The sequence below is a fragment of the Rousettus aegyptiacus genome, unplaced genomic scaffold (genome assembly GCF_014176215.1).
Source record: "Rousettus aegyptiacus isolate mRouAeg1 unplaced genomic scaffold, mRouAeg1.p scaffold_m13_p_15, whole genome shotgun sequence".
Lineage (NCBI taxonomy): Eukaryota > Metazoa > Chordata > Mammalia > Chiroptera > Pteropodidae > Rousettus > Rousettus aegyptiacus.
The window spans coordinates 38,602,135-38,620,405 of record NW_023416290.1 but is presented as its reverse complement, the minus strand read 5'-3'; the positions used below and the strand labels follow the sequence as shown (position 1 = coordinate 38,620,405).

General features: G+C 33.9%; 1 protein-coding gene across 9 annotated transcripts in view; it reads right to left on the bottom strand.

Moving 5' to 3' along the window:
* Positions 1-4,560: 4,560 nt before the first annotated feature.
* OXR1 (oxidation resistance 1) overlaps positions 4,561-18,271 on the bottom strand; it is a 388,922-nt gene continuing 375,211 nt past the window's right edge. For 6 of the 9 annotated variants that reach the window (XM_016147442.2, XM_016147446.2, XM_016147448.2 and 3 more), the window contains 6 exons: positions 18,129-18,209; positions 16,185-16,310; positions 15,263-15,415; positions 13,425-13,520; positions 9,416-9,489; positions 4,561-7,754 (listed from right to left, as the gene is read on the bottom strand). In XM_016147442.2, coding sequence (XP_016002928.2) covers positions 7,619-7,754; positions 9,416-9,489; positions 13,425-13,520; positions 15,263-15,415; positions 16,185-16,310; positions 18,129-18,209 — 666 coding nt within the window. In that variant the 3' untranslated portion in view covers positions 4,561-7,618. The remainder of the gene's footprint in view (positions 7,755-9,415; positions 9,490-13,424; positions 13,521-15,262; positions 15,416-16,184; positions 16,311-18,128; positions 18,210-18,271) is intronic. The other 3 variants (XM_016147445.2, XM_016147451.2, XM_016147443.2) reach the window with 2 other exon arrangements.

Here is an 18,271-nt window from a genome sequence, read left to right as displayed (position 1 = left end):
AAGTCAGAAAGCTAGTTTCCTTAGAGGAAAACGACTGCTATATGACAGATTTTTGTTCTAAAAACTTCATGATAGGAAATCTCATTGTTAAAAACTTAAAGACTTTTAGAGAGAGAGAGAAAAGTTGAATTCAGCTGCCAAACAAGCTACTGAAAGTCTATTTTTATAATCAAAATAACATGAAATAATTATGCATAAAATAAATATACTACCGATAGTATTTTTTTCATTGGTAATTCTAAATTTCCAATAATGGGTAGTGTACAATCGCTTTCCAAACCTTCGGGATTTTCCTTTCCCAAGCTTTCGATAAGATGTTTAGCTTTTGGACTGTCGACACTTACTCTCCTCCCCCCCCCCCCCTTTCCGTCTGGACCTCCAAATGTCTGACGCCTTTCAACTTCTAGAACTTGAAATTTTATGATCTCTTGATTCCCAAGTTACTCTGCCCACTTAAACCAATAGGAGGGACGTTCTGAGCTCAGGTTTTCTTCCTAAACTGTCACAAAATGAGGCTACACCTATATTCTTAGTTTGTCTTTTGCTTTCTTCCTTTCCTTTCCAAAACTCAAGTTCCTTCCTTCTTTAATACTACCAACAGGTATATCAGGTACTGTTTCTTGCAGACATGGGAATAATTTTGGACAAAAAAAAATTTTGTGTCAATAGGAACTCATACTTGGGGAACTATTGCTGTACTCAAGTCACTATGTTCAGAAATTTATAAGAGGAGCAGGAGACCATCTGACCCATGCTAAAATGGCCTCTTAACACAGACACCTCCTTAGGATTCCTAGAATATTAATCTTATTCCCATTACCTAGGGCATTTCTTAGTATACAGTAAGGACAGTTAATGTTTGTTGAATTATTTAATTTATAAATGTGCTGTATGATCTACCCTCTTAGCCTAGACATTTTCAGAATGCTGTGGTTCACTATCATTCCAGCACAAGGGTTATCTGATGACGTGTCCGTATCTAACAAAATTACATTGCATTTACTTTTTGATCAAGAGGCTCCACTCTTAAAATTTCCCTGGAACTCAAACAATATTAAAATACATACCAATAATGAATTATGCATTATTTTAATGTGAATTACTGTAAAGAAACCTAACACATATAGAAAAATCATTGAAAAAGTATGGCATTTCCATACAGTGGATGCAGCTCTAAAAAAAAGAACTGGAGTTATTTTCACCATGGATTTCTGTATACACACACTGGATTTTATATACACATATATATTCAAACTGCATTATATATGTGTACATGTTTACATATCTATATTTTGGAAATAGAAGGTAAGCAGAAATAATGAAATTGACTTCTTGTGGGAATGGGTAGAAACACGTTGAAAGACACAGAAGAAGGTTCTGTAGTTTTGACTTTTGGAACCTTTTAAATATCTTACATGTACAAAAAGTAAAATTAAATAAATGCACAAGAAAAAATTAAAATACTAAAGTAACAAATAATTCTATTTCAAATGATTAAAATAAGCACAGAGGAAGAAATGTTCACACTTTCAGATTATACTTTGATTAAATATCTTCAATATAATGAGAGGATATTTAGGGAAATGCAAAGAAATATTAAACTCAATTTTGCTGTTTGTGAAGATATTGGTGTACAATTCTGAAACTATAACGTCTGCATTATGACTGAGCAAATGAGTAAATATATGAATGTCCACATTGTACGGGAAGAGATACAAAAAATGCGTAAGGAAACACAAGGAAGAATTCTGTGGTGCTAAGTTGGAATTGGAGGTATCAGTGTGCATTCATGACGTGTGCATTTACTTCTTACCTCTGTCCTGAAAGGCTATAGCAGCAATGCCACCCCAGGAGCACCAAGCTAACATCCAGATTTCCAAATGCCATGCTCCTTAAAGTGAAACATGTTTACTTGGAGAGATGGCTAATCCTAGGATTGGGTTACAGAAAGGACAGACAATTCTGGAACATCTCGTTGCAACAGAAGCAAACAAGTACTCAAAGAAATGGAGCAATGCACAGAAGTCAGCTTGATGGTGTTCCCACTGGTTAGATCTAGGTGAAACACTTTGAAATCCATCACTCCATAATAGATATTAACAAATATTCTTAAATGATGGAGAAAGGAAAGCTCTTCTTATAGTAAATGTGTTGAGGATGAAAGAAAAATTATTTTGCAACCATTTAAAATAATTCAGGCAAGAATCCTTATAATGCAGAGTATCTATGGTGTCAAAGCACCTCCCTACACACTCCTTATTAATTTACAAAGAGAAAAATGATAGCAGTGGAAAAACATGATGGACAGTTTAACTAATAAAAGCTTTCACCAATAAGAGGATAAAACATACATTTTGTGCATCCTAATATAACATTACTGGTGTGGTTTTGCTGCCCAAAATGCATTACCTAAATTTAAACACAGAAAAAATTCAGACAAATCCACATTGAAGGACATTCTACGATTCTGAACTCTTCAAATATATCGGTGTCATAAGTCATTTTTAGACTAATGAACTCTTCCAGGTTAAATAAGATAAAAAAGATAGAACAACTAAATGCAATGAAGGATCCTAGATCAAATAATAATAATGATAATAACAATAATGCTTTAAAGGATATTAAGACTATTGATGCAATTTAAAAAAAATGGATTGCATATTAAATCATATTATTGAATTGTTAAATTTCCTGAATCTGATCATTGCACTGTGGTTATATATAAAAAAATATTTTTAGGAGATACATAAAAATATTTAGTGTAACAGAGCTAGATGCAGCAAGATGCTAGGTGAGTGTGTAAGGATGGGGCAATGAGGAGAAAGCAAGCAAATAGTTCTATAAACATTCTAGTACATACCTCTTATAAACAAATATACACATTACTCTTGGGTACATATTAAAGAATTAAATTTGCTTGTCAAAGGCTTACCTTTAGTAGATACTTCCGAAAGTTTTCCAAAGTTATTCCACTTTATATTCCCTTGTTATTTTAATACTGTTAGGAATTGCCAGTCTCCTACCTTTTCTGGTGATCTTTTCTGACTTGTAATCATTTGTATATTGTGTATGAGACCTTCATTAGATCTGTGTATGACAAAAATCCTCCACTCTGTTGGTTGCCTTTTCACCTTTAATGACGTCTTTCGATGAAATGCTCTTAAAATTGTAATGTAGCATATCATTTTTTCCCCTTTATAGTGCTTTCATGCTCCATTTAGGAAATGTATGTGTATCCTCAGGTCATGACAATATTCTATATTTTAAAAAATACCTTTATTGTTTTACTTTTCACATTTAGATTTACAATTTGTAATTAATTTTTGTATGTCAAAATTTTTTGTTCCATATATCCAATTAATCCAGTGTCATTTATTGAAATAATAAATCCTCTACATTAAGCAGCAGTGTCATCTTTTTAAAAAATTAGTTCATTCCTGGACTCTCCATTTTGATTCATTCCTTTGTACATCTTTTGACCAATACTGCATTGTCTTATTTATTCAGCTTTTTAATGTCAATATCTGGCATTTACAACTATAGCCTCATTTTTCAAAGTTGCCTTAGCTATTCTTTGGCTTTACATTTCCATATATATTATAAATTCAGTCTAATGTCCACAAGTATAAACCTGGCTGAGATTTTTACTGCCAATACATATTGTTTTTGGAAAACCGAAATCTTTCAATATTGTGTTCCAATCAGGAATATGGTATATCCTTCTTTTTTAGGTCTTTTTGTGATATATCTAATATTTTCAGTGGTATTACCAATGGCAATATTTTAAGCTTCATTTTCTAATTGTTGGTTATATATAAAAAGTGAAAGGTTCTTATTTTTATATTGAACTTGTATTTAGTGACCTTGATTAATCAATTCCAATAGTTTGATCCTTTTGGAATTTTCTATCTGCAATCATGTCATATACAAATGACATTTAAAATTCTTCATTCCCAATCCTTATGCCTTTTTTCTTGCTTTATTGTACTGGTTGTGACTTCCAGAACAACACTGAACAGGAGTGGTGACAGCAGTTATCATTATCAGGATTCTATTTTTGGGAAACCTTCAATCATTTACCGTTATAGATGATGCTTCCTGTACATTTTTCAGAATATTTTTTTTATCAGTTTAAGAAAGATCCCTTCTTTTCTAGTTGGCTATAAGTTTTTAATCATAAATGAGAATTGAAATTAATCAAATGCTTCTTTAGAAATGATCATATTTTTTCCATAAATATGGCAAATGGTACAAATTTAAAAAATGTTTACTCTTGCTTTCTTGCAATAAATTCAATTTCATTTTCTTTTATATTTTGATTTGTGATTATTTTATGTAAGATAAATACAAGACTACTGGAATTTTCTTTTTTTGTAAGGATTGTAAAGTTTGGTATCAAGCCATGCTAGCCTCAAAAACAATTATCAGAAGTTCTCTCTTTTCTCAGTACTCTGGAAGACTTCAACTGATACTTTCTTCTGCTTAAATACTAAAAAGTACTACCCAGTGGAACTATATGGGCCTAGGCTTTTTGTACAAAGCCTCCCCCACCACCTTTTAAAAAAAGATTCAATTTCTGTAATACAGAAATCGTTATTTCTTCTTAGGCCAGGTTAATAGTTTTCTAAAACGTTTTTCCATGTCACTACATTGTCAAGTTTATTGATGTAGAAGTTGTTCACAATATTCTGTCTCTTTCAGGTCTTAGAGGCCCTGTAGTGATGTCTCCTTTTACATTCTTAACAATAGTAATCTACTTTTTTTCTTGACCTTGTTAGAGGGTTAGAATTTTATTATTCTCAAATTTTGTTTTATATACTTGTTTTAAATTTTATCGATCTGTTCATATTCGTATTCACTCTTACTTTCTATTTTTGTTAGGTTTAATTTGCTGTTCTTCTAACTTTTTGAGATGGAAATTTAGAGCCTTTTCTTCTGCTTGTCAGTTAGTATCACTATGCCCCAAAACTCTATCTCAAGATTTCTCTTTTTTAACTCAGTCTATAATTTCCAAAGGCTTTATGTCCATAGATTATGGCTTCTACATCTATGTCAACTGAAAAATCTTTTCATCAGAAAAGAATATGAAGCCCCCTGCATCTGTTCTTCAATTCCTCACGTCATACTCTAAGGTTCCTAACTAACAGGATTTCCGCATCTGCTGCTTGTTTCTCCTCTTTTATATCAACCATCTCAATGAATTATATACCCAGACACTAAGCAAAGAACCTGAGAGCTATCATTAACTCTTTGTGGCATCAAATAACGAAATCCTATGAATCCTTATTCCTAAATCTTTCAAATCCAGGCCTCCTTCCTTATCATGGTTGCTTCCATTCTTATTCAGGCCTTATCATTTTTCCTCTGGACTTTACGACAGACTTGGTTGTTCTCTAGTTTTTCTGTTGACCAATCTATTTTTCACAGAGCTCTTCACAAAGTACAAATATGATCATGTCATTCCTCCACTCAAATTTTCTTAATTATGCCTATGAGATTAAAAAAAATAAATTCTTGGCACTGCACACAACAAAACTCTTTATGACATTAGCCTTACCTTGCTATGCACTCCCCATCTAAAAAGGAAACAACATAATTTAAAAATATCAAACGACCTGTACTTCTCCACATGCCAAGTGCCCTCTTACACCCCCGTGTTTTTAAATGGCAGTGCCCCTCTACTTGACGGCATCTTTCTGTCACCACCATTACCACCACCACCAAGGCTACCAGAGGCATTTTTGACACATAAAAGATAGTATATTTAATCTAAGATTTCCGAGGTATGAAAAGAAATTGTTCTTTAATAAATCCAAACTCAAATTCGTATTATGTGTTTAATTTTATTTGGTATACACCACTATGACCTTATTGTAATTGAAATCCAATACAGGATTTTTTTTTTTTAATGATTAGTCAACTCCACAAAGACAATAATACTGCTGTGGAAGACCAAAGGAGGTGGGGTGGGTTGGGGAGGGGGAATCTGATATATTTATTTACAATTCCCTATATTGTAAACATTTAATCTATATATCGTTACTAACTTATAATGAGAGAGCTTTACATAGACAAGAAAATGATGCCCTGTATTCTATTCATAGTCAGCAATAGCATATTAAATAGAACATCATATTTTCTTTTCCATTAGCATTATGCTTTAGATCATTATCTAAATTTCAAAAGATCTAAATATATTCAAGTGCTATACATCTAAAACTACTTAAGCCAACATATTTGGCTTAAAATTTCATTTTTAGAATAATTTAAAGTGCTATAAGCAACCTGGCAATCCACACTTTCTATAAGAACAAAACTACCTTTAAACATTAATTTACAGGATAATATACAATGTTTATCTGGAATAGCTGAAATTTCAGCACAAGGTCACTGTCACAGGTATAACAGCAGGATTTTTTTTTTTTTTTGCATAACATGAAGCTTTGAAATTAACTGATGAATTATTGCCACAATGGCTTATTGTTGGTTTCCTACAAAAGAGGATAAGAACTACTAGTATATTCTATCTTTTTTTTTTTTTTTGAGGTCACTTGACAGTAAGTTTGCATATTCAACAAGTCTACTGAGTTAACAATATTGTCTACTATAATCATTGTCCTTTTACAATAGCAAATGCTAATGGCAACTAATAACATATACCACTCAAAAAAAATCACAAGTTTTTTTTTTCCTTTTGAACAGGAACCTGTATTTTGGGAGTTGGTGTGCAATAAGGCTAAAACAACAGAACTATAAAACAGTATACCTGACACAAATTTTGAAGAAATATGCATCTGTTTCATAGTTTTTGTACTTATGATAATGCCCTGCTAATCTACAAATATGTAAGTAGTATATTTTCTTGCTTGATATATTAAATCCAGTATAATCATCAAGTTCTCATTCTCTTTTGTCATTTTATAACTCTTTTTCAGTTAATTCAATGATGAAAGCCTATGCCCAAACCTGCAGGTCATGTACACTGCAATCTATTATAACCAGAATTCTCCAATTTCTTTTTTATTAAAATGAAATTGAGTACCTGCAAAATTAACAAAGAGAATGTTGTAGTGTGAATTAAAACTAGAACTCAGTGGTCCATGAAGTATGCATTATTTTGGCATGTGTTTTTTCCTTCATAAAAATGACTAAGTTGAACACGTTCAAAATTCACCTATGCCAATCTCACGGATACGGTAGTATCTAGTCTTCATTCCCTCAATGCCCCCATCAGACTGATCTAGTAAAACAATCAATACAGTCTTTTAAATCATAAACTACAATAAGTTCAACAAAAGAGCACCAGACTTCTCAGGAGACTGAGATCACATGGACTGTAGATGAGATGGTCACTATGATCAAAATGCTGTCAAAATTCTGACAAAACCCAAGCTCTGATACTGCATGGACCCATGCCATGGTCTAAACCTAAAGAACTCTGGGACAGAAACATGATTTTAAAAACAAATTCCAAAATTAAAACTGTAATAAATGGTGATATGGACTAATTTTAAAGCACGAGTAACATGTTACATTGTATTGCTTCTTGAAATTTTCAAACAATGCTTGTCCATGTCAGGTTTGGGCCATTATCCTGCTAAGACAGAGAGCATTATATTTATTCGAAAGCCCAGATTTCAATGTCTTGGATAAAGAAATCTTCCTTTTTAGAAAGTGTATGATTCCCAAACGTTTTACAAGAATGGCTTCTTCCATGGTAGAGATCTCCATCAAGCCAAAGGGCAAATTCTCCCCTGCAATACACAAAATAGTTTTAATGATAATCTATGAAAACTTATGCCCTACCTAAGTCAGGGCTCCCCAATCCTTGGGCTGTGGACCAGTACCAGTCTGTAGCCTAGGAACTGGGATGCAGGAGGTGAGCAGCTGGCAAGAGAGTGAAGCTTCATCTGTATTTGCAGCCACTCCCCAGCACCAGCATCACCACCTCAGCTCCACCTCAGATCATCAGGCATTAAATTCTTTGGGAGCACTTGGTCCCTGGCGCCAAAAAGGTTGGGGACCACTGCCTAAGTTATAAAATAATAATTACAGAGGTTGTAAAATAATAATTTAAAGATATTTCAATATCCAACAATTCTAAAATCATTAATTTTTCCAAACACTTCCCTACTATTTTCCATGTTGCCACAGGCAATGTTGTTTTGTTTATATCTTATTATAAAATCACTTAACATACAGAACAAAGGATAAAATGAAACCTCTACCATTTACTTCATTAGTATTAGCTTTTGAGACAGGTGCTGCTGTTATTCTTTGCCTGGTTTTCTGGATTTCTCTTTGCTCTATGTTTTTAATATTTAACACGAATTTCTAAGGCACGGAAATTCCACATCATCTAAAATAAAATGTGTCGTTAATGTTGAGGGAGGGTTTAATCTCCAGTTCACAGCTGAGAAAACTTCAGACTTGCATTTGATTGAGGTCCTATATGTAACATGTTGAAGCTGGATCCTGATTCATGTTTATCTGACTCCAAAGCCTACATGTAGTCTATCACCATTATGACTGTGATTTCTTTGGGCTCCTGTCTGGAATTCTGGAATGTCAATTTCCTGTAGCCCCCATTATCTGAGCCTATACACTTCTTCAAAGACTGTAATTTTGTCTTAATTTGTTGTCTAATTAGCCAAAGGTTAGTTTATTTGCTGGAATCATGTTGTATAATTGAAACTGAGTTTGGGCAGATACCTATTGGCCTCTGTATATGTTATTTTCAAAGACTCAAGGCATTCTTAACAGCTTGAAATTATAAGCTGCTTGCCTGTGAGGACTTCCTGGAGAACTAACAGAATCACATGTATATGACCATTTGGAGTAGGGCTGCATGACTATTCCCTCCAAGCCAAAAAATGTATTAGAGCATGTAAACATTACATGCTTTTTCCAACAAATGAAGATCCATAGTTTTTAGTTGCCTGATTGTGTCCTTCAGAGAAGGCTATAGTAACCATGGTTATTTTTTAATCACTGAAATCACATCTTCCAAACACCTATCTACAGACAATTTGGGAGAGAATTTGTTAAAATCACTCCAGGTGATTAATATTCTTAATGATGAATATTCTTAGAGGCTAACAAGATTCTGTGGCCTGAATAAATTGTTATTATACATCCTCAACAGTGAGAAACAAAATAAATAATACTTTTATAAATTTGGGAATCATTTAGCAAATTTTATATGTCTGATCTGGGAAGACGGAGAGAAATACCACAGGAAAGATGAGACTGCACTTAAGCACCTTCTTGCAAATGAATCACACTTTCTCAGTCATAAAAGACAAATTAGAATTCTAATGTCAAAAACTTTCCAAAGATAATTGATTTTATAAACAACGCAAAAATTTTTTAAAGTTTCTTAAAAAGCTCATGGTAAACTGTTCAAGAGACTTACCCTCCACCACCAAAAGCTAGAGAATCCATGTCTCCTTTGATAAAAAACATATTATCTCCTGTCCACTTAAAGACCTACATAAATGAAAAAAAAAAAAAGCTATAAATTAATGTAGATGAAAATGGTTACAAAACAGAGTTACTTCTCCTAATCCCCAAGATAGTTAACAAAGCCTAGACTGACAGTAAGAATAAGAATAACAAGAACAGGAGAAGATCGGGCAGAGGATGTGGTACTCTGGATTTCAGTGTTTGCATGACATTTGAAAGCGTATCCTCTACTGCAATGTACTCTTCATTTCCAATTCCTCAACTCGTTATCTCTTTACACGTCCTTCTCTTTTTTGACTATGTAGGTATTAAGAATGGGATGGCTAATGAAAATAGTTGAAGTAGAAAATCAGTTAAAAAACGAATATGGATGTCATTAACTTTTATTTTAACATTAATCATACACGTATGTTATTATTTTAATATTTTGATCTCAGGCCAAGGTCATTTCTTTGAGTTCATCTTTGACTATCATCTTTCTTTTATAAGCCTATGGCACACATTTTGATTCCTTTAAAAATAAGAGAAAACATAAAAATACTTGAGAAAACCAAGGGCAAAACTTCTAGATGTTAATATTCTTATTTATTTATTTATTTTATTAGTTTCAAGTATATAGTACATCGGTTAGACATCTATATAGTTCATAAAACGATCCCAATTGCTCTCTCCCTCCCCCGACCCTCCACCTAGCCAACGTATTAATGCTAACTGCATTCCTTATGCCGTGCTCCCGATCCCCGATCCCCGTGACCATCCATCAGCTACTAATTTGCACTTCTTTAACCCTTCACTCCATTCTCCCAGCCGCCCCCCCAACTCCCCTTCCCTCTGTCCATCACCAAATTATCCACTATATATTTATGAATCTGTTTTTGATTAGTTTGTTCATTTTATTCCTCAGATTCCACAGATAAGTGAAATCATATAGTGTTTATCTTTCTCTGACTTAAATACCTTCTAGGTCCATCAAAGCAATATCTTTTTCCATCTCCTTCCCTTTAGTCTGTGTGTGGGAGTCTTGTTTTCTTATCCATTTATCTATTCTATCTTTTAGTTGGAGCACTTAACTCTTTTGAGGTACTTATTGATAGGAATGTAGTTATTACCATTCTTTATACTTGATTTTGATACATGTTTTTCTTCTTAAAGAAGTCCCTCCAACATTTCCTGTACTACTGGCTTGGTGGTGATAAATTCCTTTAGCTTATTTTAGTCTGGGAAGCTCTTTATCTGTTCTTCAACTCTAAATGATAGCTTTGCTGGATAAAGTATTTATGGTTGTAGATCCTGGGTTTTCATCATGTTGACTATTTTGTGCCAAGCCCTTCTGTCCTGTATGACTTTTTTTTGAGAAATCAGCTGTCAGTCTTATGGGTGTTCCCTTGTAGGTAACTATTTGCTTTTCTCTTGCTGCTTTTAAGATTCTTTCTTTGTATTTAACCTTTGGCATTTTAATTATGATGTGTCTTGGTGGAGGCATGTTTGGATTCCTGGTTTTGTGGGGTTCTCTTAGCTTCCTGGGATATTATGTCCATCTCTTTTACCAGGTTAGGGAAGTTTTCCATCATTATTTTTTCAAACAGCTGTTCAACATCTTGTTTTCCTTCATATATGCCAATAAGATAGATATTTTGACCTTTAATAGTATCCCATATACTCCTTAAATTATTCTTATAGTTTTGACATCTTTGGTTTTGCTATTCTGTTTGAGTGTCTTTGGCTTCCCAGCCTCTAGATAGGTCATTTGATCCTTTTCTTTATTCCATTTAATATACTTTGTTTATTCCATTTAATATACTTCTCATCTCAGATTATGTGTTCTTCATTTCAGACTAGTTCTCTTTTATAATTTCAAGTTCCATTTTTATTTTATTTTTATCTCTTTGCTGAAGTTCTCACTGAATTTTTCTACACGTCCCAAAACTTCACTGAGCATCTTTATAACCAGTGTTTTGAACTCTGCATCTGTTAGATTACTTGACTCCATTATTTCTGTATCTCTGTTCTATTCTCGCATATGGTTTTTGCTTCTTTGTCTTCACATTTTGGCTGCCTTTCTGTTTCTGTTTCTAGGTACTAAGCAAAGCTCCTAAGTCTCCTGGTCTTATTAGTGTGGATTTGTGAAGTAGGTGTGCAGTAGTATAGTCCCAAGAAGGGTTCGGCTGCAGGCTAAATTTAGCCCAAGCCCGTGCCCCTCTGGGACCACCTGTTAAGATTTGGCAAACAATTCACAGATGCTGTGCTTACAGTTGCCTCAAAAGGCCACACCAGAAACCAAGGCCAGCTATCACCAGTGTGAGTCTAGGTGCTGCTCAGCAAGGAGGACCTGACTCGCTGAGGGTACACCTGGACGTAGCTTGGGTGGGGCCCTGAGGTGGGGGAGGTGGAGTTTCAAGGAATCCTCTGGGCCGAGCGAACTCTGTTATCCAGTTTGATGACATCATGGCTATGGTGGTGCTGTGTCCCTGCACGGGTATGGAGGAAGGCTCTCTTGGGAACAATGGATACTGCCCGCCCTTTAATACAGAGTGAGTCTTGCCTCAGCCCTCACTCCAACAATGTCTCCCTGTAAGTCCCTGGTGTCCCCTGCGTGCAGCCAAATCGGCACTGATGCTCAGAGGGAGGAGGTCCGTCACTACGAAAACCTGCTCACGGACACAGCCCCTTTAAGAGGCATCTGCTGCTACTGCAGCCTCAGTCTCACTCAGCCGCTCGGGACCAGGCAGCCCTGCGTCCTCGCCCCGTCCTATTTTCTGCCATTGCAGGGTGATTTCTTAGTTCTCTCCCTAGTTGTGTGCCTTGTTTATCTAGATCCTAGGCAATTTTCCCTGCTGCTGATCCTTGTTTCTGTCACAACTTTGATTTGGTTGCCAGAGGGATGAACAGAGCCTCTATAATCTACGCCATTTTTTTTCTTCTCTAGACATTAATAGTCTTATATATTTTTTTCTACTCTTTCATATGGCAGTTTTACCTAAACCTAATACAATAGCAATTTCTAGCACTTTTTCATTATCAAGTTTTCCAAAGACCTCATTATAATTTTCAATAAAATAACTTTAACACTCACTTTTTCTGTTATAAAACATTTGACTTATTATAGTATTACAGTTATCAGGTAGAAAGAGAATTAAAAGTTTTGAGAGTAAGCACAACTGAAGCTTAAGAACTCTGTCACACCTGCAAGCTTCCAGTTAGTTGCAGGAAAGGATGGTTAACCTGGTGCCATGCAAGCACAAGTTTATGAAAAGAGCTTCCACTGAATCAAATACTTTCTATTTTGCTCATTATAGAAACTGTTCCTAAAAATCACTTTTTTTTTTTTTAATAACAAACTATGTCAATTCCTTTTTTCAAAATTATAATTTCCTCTCTTAGGAAAGGTTTGACACACTGAACCTCAATGCATTTGAGACACCAGGATTGCACTCGATGTTTTAAACAGTCACACATTCATTAAAATTCACATGAAAATTTACATTTTAGATCTTATTAGTATTCACTCTAAGTTGGTTGAGCCACAATAAAGAAAAAGAAATTGGGTAATCACTTTGGACTAAAACTCAAATAATTTATTTTTTAGGTTTTGAAGACTTACTTATATTATTAAACTTATTTAGCAATTAAGAATTTCTATGTATTTTGCAAAGACGATTCATAAACAGAATGGTAATAATGACATATACTCGTTACTGACCCTACCAAGTGTGTCTGGCACCATGCAAAATGTTGCACATATATGATTCTTATTTAATTTTTAAACAACTCTGTTATATTTTATAGTCTCTATCCAAAGAAAAACTGAAACTCAAAATGATAAAAAAAAAAAAGTGCTGGGTTTTCAGTTAGTAAAAGGCAGAGATGAGAGTCACATACAAGTGTATTTGATTCCAAAGTGCATGCTCCTTTCACTAAGCCATCTATTTATAAACTGAATATTGGAACAATGTCCTTACCTCAAACTCTGGACAAAATGTGAAAACAAAGGTCTCTCCGGTACCGTAGAAACCATCACTCACTTTAAATGGCTCAGATGCTAATGCACCAAAAACCTAAGGATAAAAAAAAGGCATATTCGATGACTATTTGTTTCAGTTAGCATTATCCCATAATATACATTTAAGTAAAATACAAAAAAAATAGAAATCTAGTATAGTTTTATCTACTTATACTTAAAAAGGGAAACATGATCAGTTGTTATATAATTCATATTACTGTCAAATACAAGTCAGTTTCTCAATGGGGGAAAAAAAGATTTTTCCTAGTTTTGAAATCTAAAGAGATTCTTGTTATAACAGACAATCTTAAAAAGTGGTTCACGCATTTCAGGAAGCCTTAACATGCATGATATATGTATAATAAGAATAGCACCCATGCTGCTATGGGATTATAGCATTTAGGGAAACAAAAACCTTTCAGTATATTCTACTACTAAAAAGGTTCATTATTTTTTTCTTCATTAGACAGTAAACTCTATGCGGGGAGGCCTTGGGTCCAAACTGTTTGGCCCTGTACTGCCATGGCCTTGCATAATACAAGACACACAGCAGATTGCCTAAAAACAAGATTGAGTGAATAGGAGACCTGGATAAGTCATTTCCATGCTCTGGGTCTAAGTTTCTACATCATCAATGGGAAAGTGGAGAATGTGGTAAATGAGCTCTACAGTCAGTGTTTCTCCTGACACTTTTATAGTCTTAATTTTTAAAACAGACTTTCTTATTGAATAGTATACGTATTACATATATAGATACCCAAAATATAAACGCACAGCTAAATTTGAAATTATCACAAAGCAAAGTCCCATTTAACCTGCATTCAGACCAAGGAACAGAACAGTGTTCCAGAAGCTCTCTTTGTGCCACTCGGTATCTGCCCCCCCCCCCCAACCCCTCGAGGAAGCCACTAGCCTGGCAACAGCACGGATTCATTTTGCCCATTTATAAACTTTTCATAAAAAGAATAATAAAGAAGTTACTCTTTAGTGTCTGATTTTTAACTCAATATTACATTTGTGATACTTATCTACACTACGGCACATAGCAGTTCATTCATTTTCATTCCTACAAGTGCCTTTTATTGGGTGTATAACCTTGGAAAAGCCGCTAAAACTCCTTAAATCATAGTTAACTTGTCTTGATAACAGGGATGATGAAAGTATCAATCTCACAGGCTCTGATGGCTAATTAAGACAATGCATACACAGTGATCAGACAAGTTGGCTTAAGAACAATAACAGTGTTAGTAGTAGCAGTACTTCATTTTGTTTTTTAAATTAACACTGCTGTTTCACCCTCTCATTGCTTGCCAATGCTGGTAATTTACCTGAACTTGCTGTTTCAGAAACACACCCATGTTCCTCTTGTTTATCTGTGGTTTGATTCTTTGTATCACCCTAACAATTACCTTTAACTTTCAAAACTTTGCCCATGCTTAAAGACTGTCAATTTCCATCCTTTTTGAGAACCTCATTTTTATTTCTCCCAAGAAGATCGGAACAACCCTTATTCTAAACACCTCTTCTGTTTTTTCTAGGTTTTTACTACTTAGCATAATTCGCTTGGTATTAGAGATAAGGATAGACTTAAATATTCTTTTCTACTCTTTAAAAGTTATTCATGCTCATGCCTATCCTCTGTTGCACTCAGCATTGCCTTGTGTTTTAAAAGTACTCAATAATTATCAGTTAAACTTAATAAAATGTACCAATGAAAATAATTTTTATCAAAAGAATATGCTAAACTGTTACTGTAGTCTCTTAAAGTCAAGGTATCTGTGTAGATATTTTCATTACCTGCCCATCACTGTCTTTAATCACCATCAGCACTGGGGTGTCTAAACCTGTCATTGTCCGATAAAGGGTCTTCAAGCTGGTGCCATGCTTCCCGGTACCGTAAACAAGAGTCCATGGGTAGCCGATTGTTCTTGGTGGAAGATGCTTGGTAAGCTTTGAAGAATAAAATATTAATATTACTTGACAGCTTATTGTCAATTTGTAAGATACTAAACCCAGTTGGAATTTAATGGTACTTTATAAAATTTAGGCTACAAAAATAACAGAAATTATTTATCATTCTCAAAGATGCTTCAAGAGTAATTATACATTTCTCACCATGAAATATTAATTGTCCAGCAGGAAAAGAATCATGCCAAAAAAGACAGAAATTAGAACAGAGATAAGAAAAATGAATCACTTATAGTGCCCTCGGTACTGAATTAATGAAAATATTGAATGGACTCTGAGCTTGATTATTAATAATCTCTCAAATAACAGGCTCTAGAGACAGATTATGAGAGTTAGAAATCAAGTTTCAATACTTTACATCTGTGTGACTTTGACAAATTACTTCACCTTCCTATGCCCAAGGTTTTTCACTTACAAAATGCACACAATAAAAGTATCCAATTCCTATAGGTGTTATAACAACTACATGAGATAATCCAAAAAAAGCAAGTAAGTAGCATACAAGAAATTAAATATTAGTTATTGTAGTATCTCACCTAAATCGCTCTTGTGATTTTTTTTAATGTATACTTACGCAAATCTCCTAGTACTTTCTATTATACTAGTTGCTATGCTATGTTTACTTTTCTTCATGGGAGAGGAAGACTAGTAACAGAAACCCTGCTTTTTCAGTTTTCAAAACAGATAAAAAGAGGCTATTTAACTCTTATGGGTACACACTCAGAAACGCACAAATGTGGGCACGTCATACCTTTTCGATCTGGTCTGGCAGTAAGAGTTCACTGGGATCACTTAGGTTTGGTCGAAAAGATTCAGACTCCAGGTCTGCTTTCACTGGAGTGACCAGCTTTGAATTGACGTCTTCTCTTGTAGTGATCTAAAGAAGTAAACAGCAGCAGGATGTTAATATAAAATTATAACGTGCTTTAAAAATTTCAGGCTTTTGAGAGAAATCAAACTTTATACCTTAGAAAAGGTGACTAAAGCTTTAATTTAGGGATTTAGAAGGCCAAAGATGTTCCATCTAATAGCAAAGGTATATCCAAAGTAGAAAAAGATTTTTTAACTGTAAGACGACATTTTTCTCATCCAGTGTATGAAGAAAGACAGGTAATGAATGAACAGCTCATATTTCTGTGTAAAAGGAGATCACTGCATGCAAACTTTAATTTTACTGATGAAGGGCAAATGAGAACCAATTAGCATGCTTTATATGTGTTATTTAAAATATGCAGAATTATTTTTTCATGGTAAATATAAAATTTGCCAAAAGCAATTAAGAAAACTCCCTTGGTGCCAAAATTTTAATTTAAAAGAACAGTATAGTAAAAAGTATAACTTTGTACGGGTGTGTGTATTTGCTTCACTGAGAAAGTTATCGTTATTTTTAAAAATGCCTTCCTTGTTTTTATGTTCTAAACACTGAATTTTTATCTAGTTGGACCAAACAACAAATTTAAAAGTTAATTTGTTCGCAAAACTATGTTTTAAATTAGATTAATTGGATTCATTAAAAAGAATAAACTTTTTTGCTTGATGGAAATGATCTCACTGATAGTCTTAAAATGATAAAAATGTTAACTCAAAACAAAGTCCTATACAATCTAGGCTGTTGACATTTTTTCATATTAATTTTAACATATAAAACACAATAACATTAGAAAAAATATATGAAACATAACTATTATTGATGAAACTTTTAAATTGGAAAATAGAATTCTATTGGAGCAGATAACTAAAATGCAGCGATGCTCGGCGACTATGATTCCATACAAGGATGAAATGTTGCTAAATTATTTTGTTCCTTTAACAGATTTCATTACACACCTAAACAGCATATATTTTCAACCAATACATGTTCTAGAACTGTATTGTTTTTTGATGAGAAACTAAATTGTATCAATTCTTTCACATCATCATGTTTTATCCTTATTCTGATGATGTGAAAGTTAAAAAAAAAATCCAAAGCAGCATGAGAAGCATTAAAAGAAAAAAATTCAGTATTTCTAGCAAAGCCATGAAAGCATATCTTACTAAGAGGAGGAAAACATACAATAATAATACACAAAACTGGAAAATGAGTTCAGTTGTATCGTTTTTTCCAAAAAAAAAAAAAAAATCACAGAGATTATTTCGTGGAATTTAAAATAATTTCTCTAGTTCTGGTGCCTAACCTATACTATTTCTAAGTATTTCTAATATCAACCAGGAATACCTCAAGAACAAAATAATTTATTTCATTAAGATATTTCATGTGGGGTTGATACAACTAAAATTAGCCTTAAAGAAGAGAAAAAATTTAAAACCTTACTATTTGTTAAAATTTTAAAGATTTTCCCACAGTTCATCTTTCAGATTCTGTTCAGTAAAAATTCGATCTTAAACCCAAACACATTCTTCCGATATTAAAATTAAGTGAAAACTCATCACGCAAAGAAACACACAGTGCTGAGAACAATTCCAAAGTGACAGAAAATTCCTCTGAAACTTTTTCAAATGAAAAGATGACAGAAAAGACATTCCTAGAGCTCTTAAAGACATAACTGTACTCTTTAGTACAAAAAGGAATTTTCTGATGGACGATTTTAGTTCTGTAGTCAAAACAAATCCTTCAAAAATGAGATTTGCCCTGACAAAAGGCACTCAAAACAGGAATGGTCACTCTCCGGGGGGTTTAAACTACTGAAGGGGGCACCTGGAGACGTCTGCAGAGTGTGCGCAGTTCTTCAGTATTTAGAGCATCGATCCTGCGGTGATACTCAGCCACTGACACTACCTGAATATGGAGACAGGAAGACAATAATTCCACTGACAGTTGAGAAAAATAGCCAAAGCAAA